General features: G+C 41.5%; 1 protein-coding gene across 2 annotated transcripts in view; it reads left to right on the top strand.

Moving 5' to 3' along the window:
* MYO1D (myosin ID) overlaps window positions 1-12,268 on the top strand; it is a 304,051-nt gene that overhangs the window by 215,114 nt on the left and 76,669 nt on the right. For both annotated transcript variants that reach the window (XM_010958323.3, XM_074343045.1), the window contains exon 21: window positions 4,797-4,951. In XM_010958323.3, the coding sequence (XP_010956625.1) occupies window positions 4,797-4,951 (155 nt within the window). The remainder of the gene's footprint in view (window positions 1-4,796; window positions 4,952-12,268) is intronic.

The raw sequence follows: 12,268 nt of genomic DNA on the forward strand, positions 1-12,268 counted from the left end.
TTATTTATCTTTTTAAACCCCAGAGAGAGTTGCTCCTATTTGATCCTTACCACCATCTCATGAGGGAGACAAGGCATCTAGTAAGGGTCCTGATTTTGCAGAAAAGGAGACAGATGCCCCAAGAAATGGAATGGTTCACTCAGGCTCACATGACGGATTTGAGATGCACACCCAAGCCGTCCCTTACTGCACTGCTTTTCCCCACCTGCCATTCTGTCTCCCAGAACAAAACAGACATCCTGGATGCTGTTTGTCCTGCCCTGGTGACACAGGGACTTAACCTTTCATTATGTGTGCAGCAGAGGAAAGTAGGTGCTGCCTCCCTCTTTTCTGCTGAGACCCGGCCACACCCGAAGGCCTGAGAGCACGCATGAAGAATTTTGGTGCTCCGCAGGGTGAAGCCACCCAGACAGGGCAGAACAGGGGAGAACAGGAAGGGACGCCCACACCGCAGGAAGGTGGCTGCGGAAGCAGGCACGGCGCCTGTGCTCTGGCCCGACGGCATCGAGTAAGGGCTCCTCTGTCCGGGTGGTTCCAGCTTTCACTGCTGAATCCTTCCCTTTCCCAGAACCCCTGCAACTAATGTTCCCGAGATATGCCAGCAGAGTTACTGCTGTTAGAAGTCTCATTTTATTAGGCTTTAATCAAGCTCTCCTGTGAATAAACTCAATTTTGGATTTTGCATATAAAATAATCAAATGAGAGTGAAGCATCATAGACATAAAATGTTTTTTAATGAAAATGGTATATTTAATTTAATCATAGAAAATTATCTGAATGGGGCACATCTAAGTGGCAGGAGTACTGATACATCCTCTTACCTAGGGCCTTGGAGAGCCCAAGATCTACACAGGCTTGTGCAATGACTTCCAGTTCTTTGAATATTTTCCCTTCCCTCCAGTGAGCTCTGACCCAGGCATCCTTTAGAATCAACCTAAGAACACACCTTCAATGAAAATTTATTTACTTGACATTTAGGGGTGCATATTTTTACAGCTTATGTTCATTTGTATGTGATATTCGGAAAAGCCTACCATGATGGAAAAAACATGGGCCTGGGTCAGTCTGCAGACCTGAGTTCCAGTTTCAAGGCCTACAAATCAGCTAACTTCCTAGCCTCAATTTCCTTATCTGTGAAATACGAGCTTGGGACTAAACGGTCTTCCAAATGTATGAACTGTTAGAAGTGTTCAAAGTGTTCGGTTGTTTGATATTTGTCTCTGCTGCTCAACTGGATTATGAATTTCCCTGGAACAGGGATTATGCCATCTGCATCTTTGGTACTTCCATCCCCACTGCCAGCTGCCTAGCACTCTGCGCTGCCCGCAGTTGATACCCTGTCAATGCTTTGGACTGACTGACAGCACCGATGGCAGCCAGGAGGTGGCACTTTGGTATTTTCTGCAATAGAAGAACAAACCACAATGAGAAATCACTCAGGCTCCTGCTTTATTGACCAAAGTAGTTCTAGGGATCAAAGCAACCAAGGAGCTATTTTTTTTTTAATTGGCATATAATAAATAACATTGTCTTTTGGTGGTGGTGATGGTATACCAGTCTGTGGGTCTTCATACATGCACAAATTACTGTAACCACCACCACAGTGAAGATACAGAGTCATTCCATTAACCCTAAAAACTCCTTTATACCAACCAGGACCCCCGACCCCAAATGCTGACATCTATATTCTAGGATATCGTATAAATGGAGTCATACAATATGTCACCTTTTGAGACTGGCTGCTTTCACTCAGCATAATGCCTCTGAAAGTAATCCATGTAGTTGCATATCAGTAATTTGCATTATTAGTTCATTCTTTTTTATTGCTAAATAGCATTCCATTGTATCGTTGTACCACAGTTTATTCACCTGTTGATGGATGTTCTGGTTGGTTTCAGTTTGGCACACTTACGAATAGGGCTGCTGTACATATCCCTGTGTAAGTTTTTGTGTGAACATTAAGTCTTTATTTCTCTAGAATAAATGCCTAGGAGTGAGATTTGTGGGTCATGTGGTAATTCTGTGTTTAACTTTTTGAGTAACTGCCAAACTGGCTTCCCAGTGATTGTGCCATTATCATCCCCACCAGCGATGGAGGAGCGTTCCAGTCCCTCTGCAGCCTCACCAGCATTTTTGTTGTCGTCACTTTTGTTGTTCTTCTTCCTCTTTGTTTCTTGTTTATTTGGGCCATTCTGATAGGTTTGTGGTGATATCTTGTAGGCTGAGTCTGCGTTTCCCTAATGGCTAGGGCTGTTGAGCATCTTTCTGTGCTCATTTGCCACCCATAGGTCTTTGGTGAAGTGACCTCAGATCTTTTGCCCATGCTACATTGGCTTGTTTGCTCTCTTACTTGCATTTTAAGAGTTCTGTGTATATTCTGGATACAAGTACTTTATTAGATGGAGCTCTGCAAATATTTTCTCCCAGTCTGTGGGCAGTCTTTTTGTTCTCCTACCAATATCTTTCTTAGCGAAAAGCTTTATATTTGATGAAATTTAACTTAACATTTTTTTTCTTTTATGGGTTGTGCTTTTGGTGTCATTTCTAAGAAATCTTTGTCCAGTCCAAGGTTGCAGAGACTTTCTCCTATGTTTTCTTGATGTTTTATAGTTTTACATTTTTACATTTAGATCTCTAATCCATGATGAATTAATCTTTCATAAGGTGTGAGATTTAGGTCCATGTTTATTTCTTTTGGCAAGTGGGTGTCCAAATGTTCTGAGTTATCCAAATGTCCTGTCCAAGTTACCCTTTTTCCACTGAACTGCCTTTGCATCTTTGCGAAAAACCAGTTGTTCATGTTTCTGTGGGACTGTATCTGACTCTCCGTTCTTTTCCCACTGACCTGTGTTTTTATCCCTTTGATAATTATATTATCTTCATTACTGTAGCTTTATAGTAAAAAAAAAAAAAATCAGCTACTGTGAGTCTTCCAACTTTGTTCTTTTTTTCATATTGTTTGGCTTTTCTAGTTCCTGTGCCTCTCCATATGCATTTTAGAATCGGCTTGTTAATATCTACAAAAAATTCTGGGATTTTTGTTGGGACTGCATTAAATCTATAGATCAATTGAGGAAAAATTGGCAATATTGAACAATATTGAGTTTCTCAATCCACAAACACATTATTTCTCTTCATTTATTTAGATTTCTTTTGTTTCTCTCATCGGCATTTTCATCTGATTTCTTTCTTTGGCATTTCGTACTTTTCAGCCTACAGGTCTGCACATATTTTGTTAGATTTTTATCTAAGTATTTTTAGTTTTGAAGCTGGTGCAGATGGTTTTGTTTTCAGGTTTCTGTTTCCAGTTTTTCATTGCTGGTATATAGAAATCAATATATTTTTGTCTGTTCGCTTTGTTTTTTCGGTGACCTTGCCAAACCCACTTACTAGTTCTGAGAGCTGTTTTGTAAATTCCTTGGGACTTTCTACATAGACGATCATGTAATCTGAAAACAGAGTCATTTGTTTTGTCCCTTTCGATCTGTATACTTTCTAATTTACTTACACCTGCCTCAGTGCACTGGCTGGGGCTTCCAGTAGGAGGTTACACGGCAGCAGTAACAGTAGAAGTCCTTGCACTGCTCTCGATCTTTGGGGGAAGCATTCAGTCTCTCACCACTATGTGTGATGTTAGCTGTGGCGTTTTTGTAGATATTATTTATCAGGTTGAATTCTCTTCTAATCCTGGTTTGCTGAGAGATTTATATCATGAATGGATGCTGAATTTTGTCAAATGCTTTTTCTGCATCAGTTGATATGATCATGTGGCTTTCTTTTTTATTCTATTGCTGTGATGGATTACATTGGTTGCTTTTTTTTTTAATACAAAACTAGCTATGCATTTCTTAGATTAACTCTCCTTGGTCTTGATGTATTATTGTTTTTGTATATTTTTGGATTGGATTTGCTGATACATTGTTGGCCATCCTGAATACATCCATGTTCATGAAGGATATTGGATATTGGTTTGTGGCTTTCTTTTCTTGTACTGCCTTTGTCTGTTTTTGGTATCAGAACAATGCTCGTAAAATGAGTTATAAAGTATTCTCTTCTATTTTCTAGAAGAGATATGGAGAGTTGGTGCTATTTCTTTTTTAAATATTTGGTAATAACCTATAATGAAAAAGAATATATATATGTAACTGAATCCCTATGCTATGTACCAGAAACTAACACAATATTGTAAATCAACTATACTTCAATTAAGTGTGTGTGTGTGTGTGTGTGTGTGTGTGTGTGTTTGGTAGAATTTACCAGTGCAATTATCTGAGCCTGGAGTTTTCTTTTTTGAAAAGTTTTTAACTACAAATTTAATTTCTTTGATAGAGCAGTATTCAGGTTATCTATTACTTTTTGGGTGAGTTTTGGTAATTTGTGGCTTTCAAGGAATTGTTTGGTTTCATCTAAGTTGTTGAATTTATGTATAAAGTTGTTGAAAATATTCCTTTATTATCCTTTTAATGTCTATGTGGTCTGTAGTAATAGCCCCTCTTCCACTCCTGATATGGGTAATTAGGTCTTCTCTCTTTTACTCTTTCAGACTAGAGGTGTAGCAAATTTATTTGTCTTTTGAAAGAACCTGCTCTCTGTTTCATTGATTTTACTGTCTTGTTTTTCTGTTTTCAGTTTCATTCATTTTCGTTCTCATTATTTCCTTCCATCTGTGTGTTTCATGGAACTTGATAAAGATTAATGTCATCAGAGTGACTGACTAAAACCATTACAAAGTGTATTTTTAAGCTCCTCTTTTTGAAAACCATCCTAATAGTTTTCCACGCTTTGTCTCTCTGCAGTTGACTGGTCTGAGCGTCTCCAATGGAAAGGACCAGCTTGTGGTGTTCCATACCAAAGACAACAAAGACCTCATTGTCTGCCTCTTCAGCAAACAGCCAACCCACGAGAGTCGAATTGGAGAACTGGTTGGAGTCCTGGTGAATCATTTCAAGAGGTAAAGTTTGGTTTTTATAACTAAGACAAGTTTAAAATATATGAACTCTTTCCATCGTTATTCTCACTGAACTTGTTTTGTGCCAATTTTAGTATATTGAGTTGTTTTCCTTCTCAAGGACAACTTTTAAGTCATCTGTTTCACAGAAGACAAAATTAGTATCCAGGCTTAGCCTCAAGATTAGGAAAGATCCTCTGCTTTCCCAGCCTCCAGCTGAACCAACAACGAGAGTTTTCCCTAATGGTGATTTCTTCACCGCCAACCCCAATGTCATTAAATCCAAAAGACAGAAAACTTACTTTACATCCTTATTGTCACAGCTTCTCATGTACCCCAAATACAGTCAGTTAGAGTATCAACTAGGAATATAAACAAATTAGAAGGCAGGCCTAGGATGGCATGTAGGTCCACGAAGAGTAAAGGAATTCTGAAGAGGCAGTAACCTCTGCAGAAACCCATGGGGTCGTGATGGAATGTGGCATTGTCTGAGAACTTCATGGGAAACCTAGATGCTGCCTGGGTGGTTGTGTACGTCTGTGTAGTGAATGGTGATATGAGAAATATAAACGGAGCAGATCCTGATGGTGATGGGGACCAGTGAGTGGGTCATTTTAAGGTGGGGAGTGATTTTTGTCTGGCTACTTACTGGAGTCATTTTAAAGATGGTGTTTTTCTTCCCAAAGAAGGTCATGGAGTATTTGGAGCTGGGTGTTTCTCTGGCTCCAAAGTCAGATGTTCTTCCCACTTCTTCCCCTTATGACATACTGTCACCCCCCCACCACCACCACCCTGAGGCCAGGAGGGGACTGCTCTTCCAAACTCAGGGACTGAGAAATGAGCCCAATGTCCAGTTCCTTTTCTTCCTAAAAGACATTTCCTAAATTTCCAAGAGTCATCTAGTATTCCTTATTAGTATTGGGGTTTTTTCCTTTAAATTTTGATACGGCTTTTCTCTTCACAAAAGCGTATTTAGAATCTGATGTCCAAATGTCTAATTCTACTGTGTTCATGATGGCTGATAAATGTATGGAGTATAATTTTAGCAGTGAGATGCGTAGGCCATTTATTTTGTGTTAAAACCATATTGTAGATCAAAACAGATCTTTAAATAGCTTATATAATTAAATGCTTTTAAATGCTATAAGCAGAATGATGTTTAGTGGTCATCCGGTGGGGGAAAAAATAAGAATCTAACTAAGGAATTACCAAAAAATAATAATAAACATAAAGGCCTTTGAAAAAGTGCCTTCCATCTGCCAAACATAAAGCTAAGAGAAATACTGAAGAGTTTAGAATGGAAGGGAAAGACATGGAGAAGGCATCTCTACTATTAAGTCTGCAACTCGGATAAGCAGGTCTCTTTTCCTCCTAATATTTACTTATAGCAAAGTATGGCTAATCAGGGGTTTCAATTACCTTGAATTTGGATGCCTATACTAATAGTTTTTCCCTGGGAAGTTGAAGTATTTTTTTCTCCATCTGTGTCCTTGTTTAGCAAATTCCAGCCTCTGTTAAACGCCTCTACAAGTGGGGGAGATAAGTGAATTTGTTCTTAGAATCCATCAGTTGCTTTTTTTTCCTAGCCTCTGTGTTCTGAGATACATTTCTATCTCTAATATCTGTAAGACTTTCAAGTGTCTTTAAAAATTTATAAACGGAAGGAAGAGAAGAAGGATGTCGAGATGGTGGGGTTTTGGGGGTTTTTTAAGTGGTTTTTTGGGGTTTTTTGGGGTTTTTTTTTTTTTTTTTCAGTTTTTTCTTGATTACCCTATCCTGTGTCCTTAATCCTGTGAGTTAAAAAGTCATGTTCAAGCAAGAGGGAAAAAAAAAATCCTTCCTGTCTGCCCGAGAAATTTCCGGCTTGGAATTTGGACTTAGGGCTGTAGTCCTCAACTTGCTGTTGACTTCTTGAGAAAAGATTAATTTGATTTTTCCCTAGCTATTTTCCTTTGTTGTCAAGTACAGTATCATTGGTGTGACTTTGAAAATCATACTGTATTCTACAAGCATAACAATGTGTCACATAGTCTTATGTGTCCCTGGGTTAATTTTGTAAATCCAAAGGTGATAAGGATTTAACTGGGCCAGTTCTTCATCTTTCAGATGATTTCCCTAAAGTACATTCTGAAGAGTTCTCTAGTTAGAAGTTGGGAGGAAAGGGCTCAAAATAACAAAATATACTGTTGATAGACTGGATTTGAACAGGAGTCATTGCTTGAAAAATTATAGAGATGATTAGGACTTAAAGTCCGTGAACAAAGTTCTGGCCAAGTTGCAGAGAGAAGAGGGAGAGGTAAATAATTTGGCAGGGGAAGGAGGGCATGGAAAAAAGAGTATCTCATTTTATTAGGCCAGGACAACACTATACCCAAAGCAAAGAAGGATAGCACAAGAAAAGAAAATTACAGTCCAGTCCCACTTTGTTGCAGAGAGTTCTTTTTAATTCTAAATAAAATGCCCCAAACTGGATCCAAGAGTGTTTTAAAAGAATAATGCATCATAACCCTTGAGGCTGTGCCCTAAGAATACAAGAGTGGTTATCCATTAGAAAGGTCTGTTAACCTATTCACCGAATGCTTCTTAAGAGAAGACAAAAGTACTGTTTGATAAAATTGAATATTCATTACACCTAATAAATAACATACAAACAAAATGAATAAATCTTCAGTGAAATAGGAATAGGAACAAATATGAAGCAGACCTCCAGCTGCCGACCATGATCACGTGAGCAAAGACGGTTACAGGGTTACCACCCGGAGCGCCTGCAGCCTGAGGAGACGTGTGAGTCATGCCGACTCCAGTGCACGGAGGGTGAAGAGGAAGGACACAGTCGGCTGAGGGGAGAAGTGGCCTTGGGCAGAGGATGCTGCAGTTTGGAGAGAGGATGAGAGGAGTTCAGCAACCTGAGCCAAAACCCTAGGACAACCCCAGCATGATAACGTCACCTCTTCAGGGGCCACACTTCAGCCAACAGCTGCCCCCACTCACAGCAAATCATAAACCAAAAAGAAATCAGCAAGAGAACTGTGCACTGGCAATACAAAAGTCAGCAAAGGAAATAAAGAAAGGCAAATGAAAAAAAAAGGACAGGGGCGGGACTAGCCTTACCCTACCCTCCTGCCTGAAGCAGCAACAACAACACAAAGACGGAACCTGTGAAACAACCGTTTTCAAGACCCTGGACGTCAGGCAGTGAAGAGCGATGACCCCTGAGAGGTGAAAATCTACCAGGGCAAGCCCTGCAGCCATCCTAGCACCCTGCCTTGGGAGAGCTCCAGGCCATGGTGCACGCAGGGGAAAGCCAGCAGGAGCACAGAGACTCCCTGAGTCCGGGAGATGGAGACAAGAGTCTGGGGGAGACCAGGGCAGCTACAGTTTGCAGGACAGAGTACCAGGGAGGAGAGGCGTGCACAGAGCGAGAACGCTTGAGATCTGGGTAGGATCCCCCTCAAGTCCCGCCTAATGAGTCTTAAAATCAAGAGCCAAAAGGATCAAAACACTACCAAGTGATTTAACTGTGTCCTAGAACAGAACTCATGAATATGTATAGCAGTACAAAAAAATCCACCCCCCTCCCAAGGTGAAATTCGCAGTGTCTGACGTCCCATCAAAGATTACCAGGCATACAGACAGGCAGGAAAGTGCAGTCCAGCATGAGGGGAAGCGATCATCATCCGACTAAAACCAACCCAGAGCGGACAAAGGGCTTAGAATCAGCAGACACAGACATGAAAACCGTCATTACAGCTAAATTCAGGTGTTCGGAAGTTAGCTAGAGACGTGGAATATATAAAAACAGACCCAAATCAAGCTTCTAGATGAAAAATGTTTGAAATAATCATAATTCAAAATGAAAACAAAAAAGATAAAGCTTATGGGTTTCTCCTCTACGTAATGAACTTCTCAAGACCATCATCCCTCACAGACTGAAGCCAGCCCTTTCCTGGCACTTCCTTCCATCCTAATCCGAAATGAAACCCAGCAAAGTATAAATTATTTCTCTAACTAAATATGAATAAGTTTCTCTCACTTCCTTCAGTCTTTATGCAACCTGGACCCATTATTTCTGCCTCTGCAAGAACTCACCCACACATTTCACATTTTCTAGAACATTTGAAGGCAGCCTTTTAATGAAGTCTATTCCAAAGGGTGACATTTAGATTATTTAACAACCAGCATGGCTCAAGCACAGACCATTGAGAACTGACACCCTCCAGAAACACCTGATCCTGCCGTACCAGCAAGTCCTGGCTACCTGCCACACACCTGAATTGCACCAAAGGAGAAAGGGAGGGGCCCCGAAGTTGGATGTTTCAGAGATGCTGATGAAGATAGACAGGTTTCTTCACTGCAGTACTTCTCAGAGCTTTTAATATGCTTTGTTCATTTTAAATACACACAATTAAAAAATTATAAGGACATATATGTGTGTGTGTGTGTGTGTGTGTGTGCGTGTGTATATATCTCTTTCATGCGCGCACACACACACACAGTATTATGTACATTATAGACTATATCCAGAAAGACATTCGGGAAATGGGAAAGGATGTCTCTGGAGAGGAGAGATGGGTACTGGGAGAAAGAGGTAGGAGGGAGGTTTTATTTGTTTTTCACTCTACACCTTTGACAACAGGTATATGTACTACTTACCTAGAAATTTTTTTTTCTTTTAAATAAATAAATGGCAGCTGGTTTCTAGGTGTATTATAGGTGGTTCTGAGTTCATGGTTATTCTCCTTTCCTGTTTAGAGAAGTAGAAAAGAACAAAAGAGCCTTCTGAGTGAATCATCTCTCTCAGGGCACTGAGTAGGGTGAAGTAAAACCTCTTGGAGAACCGCCGTTCGGTGGGGTCCCGTTGTGTAGGTCACAAGAAGCTGCGGTGAGGTTGCTTCGTCTGTGCTCGTTGCCCCAATGGCTCCCCCCGGCCAGGCTGCTCGACCTTCAGTGTGTAGCTCACGCTCAGCGGTGACTACCTGCTGGTGGTGAGCCTTTCTGCCCGCTGGTAAACAGATGGCCTCCCGCTGGCCGCCCCAGCTACGGAGTCACCAGGAACTCCGCACTGTTAAGCTGTCAGAGGACCCTTGTGCCCTAAGCAGCTGCCCCTGCGTTTGCCCGTCTGGTTGCTGGGAACCTCAGGACAACCCCAGTCTCAGGCACAGAAACTTCCTATCTTTCCCGTTCTCTTTCTGTGGATGAAAGCCAGAAGTCGGTGCCGTCTGCTGCTTGTTTTTCATAAGGAGTCTCTTTAATATCTGCTCGATTAAAGGAGCACCGTTACTGAATTTAACTGAACACCTGACCTGCTTCTCTGTTGTAGTTTGCTTGTGTTCTTTTTTAACTCACACTAAAACTATCGGTGGAGCCAGAGTAATAAGCAGGCCGCTGGTTGTGGCCCAGGTACTGCAGGGGCCAGGGGAGATGGGGCCTCCTGCCCGGAGGGGGAGGAAGTGGAGGAGTGAGGCCACCTGGCAGAGCCTCTGCCCCTCCCCGTCCGGCAGTGCCTTAACGCCCTGCTCCTCTGCCTGGAACCCAGGTGCAGGTTTTCCTGGCTCTTACTCTGCAGCCCCCAGCTGCTTTCCTTGAATGCATGGCTGCTGATCGTAATAGTTAATATTCCAACTAAAAATATACAAGTAAAATAAAGATAGTTGAAAATAATGCAGGTAGACAACTACATTTGTCCCTCAGAATCCAAGGGGGGTTGGCTCAAGGACCCGCCGGCAGAAAATCCTCAGAAGCTCAAGAGCAGAAGTCAGCCCTCTGTCTCCAAAGTTCTGTATCCACGGATTCAACCAGTCGTGGATCATGTGGTACTGTAGTATTTACTGGAAAAAAAAAAAATCCATGTATAAGTAGACCCACCCAGTTCAAAACAGTATTGTTCAGGGATCAACTGTATAGAAAACTGGTTGATTAAATTATGGTCCATCTACTTAATGGAGTATTAGAGCCATTTAAAAGGATAATTATTGAAGTCATCTCATTTGTGGTGACAGAAAAGAACAATTCGAGGTCTTCTGCTTTCCAATAGAGATACACACAGAAACCCAGGAAGAGATGGCAGCTTTCCTTAGGACTGGCAACTAGAAGTGTTGCTCAGCCAGAGACCCACTGAGAGGGACAAGGGACATCCTTCACCCCTGCTCACGTGTCACCTCCCCACGCCTTCCCTGACCGTCCTATAAAGAATACCGGTTCCTCCGCCCCAGTACTGGCTGACCCCTACCCTGCTTTGTTTTCCCGCATGGCTTTCCTCTGCATCTGACGCTGTGTCTTCAGTTATTTACTTATTGTATATATTCCAACTAGACTATAAGCCCCATGTGAGCAAGGACATTGTTTCTGTTGTTCACGGCAGTTTCCCTCGTGTTCAGAACATTCCTGGCACTCGGAAAACTCCCAAGCAGATACATGTTGAAGATGGAGGGCTGGCTGTGGGCCCTTCCCCGCTGATGTGTGTGTCTTGTCCACCAGAGAATGGTAACTTAGTCCTCCTTCTGTAGGAGGGAAAGGAAGAACTCTGTGACAGTTCCTTTCCCTTTGTGAATACCTCTCCTCTTGTACCGATCGGAGGATTGCACCTGTAAGTAGTGCAGCACATCTGGGGACAGGAGTGAAAAGGTATTTCAAGACACTGAATCAGCCACTAAAAGAACTCTGGGCTGGAAGAGCCATGGGTATGTTGTATGCTGGGGGTTACAGCTTTTCATTTACTTTTTTTTTTTTTTTAGCAACTTAAGAACTAGAAATAATTTCAAACTCTCCTTGTCAGTAGGCTGGCAAGGAAGCAAAATCTAGGGATTCCTGCTCAGATCAGCAGCTTCATAATAAGTAAAAGACTTCAAAACCACATCTAGAGGCTGTGTACAAAAGCCAGCTCTCCAGCTTAAAAGCTGAGAAGTGGATTCTAACTATAAACAAGTGGACTATTAGAAGGGCCCCAGAAGATCTATATGCCCCTTTTCTGCAAGGACACCAGAACTGAACAGATGTCTCCTTAGTTACGAGACCTATAAAGAAAGCCAGTAGCAGTGAGGAAGGTGCAGACCATAGACTTAAAAGAAAAAGAAAAGCATATTTCTGAAAAGGATTATAACAGAAATTTCACATTCTAGAAACTGTATTCTGAAAGAAATTCAAGAAAGTTTGGATTCTGCATAAACAGACCAAAGATTACATGACAGTCCGTGATGGGAGGGGCCTGGCTGAGAAAGAAAAATGTTCAATTATTTGAATGAAGTAAGAAAAGATACTATAAGAATTTAAATCAACTTTAAATGTAGAAATGATACAATGGGTATTGCAGAAAAGAAAATT

The sequence above is a fragment of the Camelus bactrianus genome, chromosome 16, assembly GCF_048773025.1.
Source record: "Camelus bactrianus isolate YW-2024 breed Bactrian camel chromosome 16, ASM4877302v1, whole genome shotgun sequence".
Taxonomy (NCBI): Eukaryota; Metazoa; Chordata; class Mammalia; order Artiodactyla; family Camelidae; genus Camelus; species Camelus bactrianus.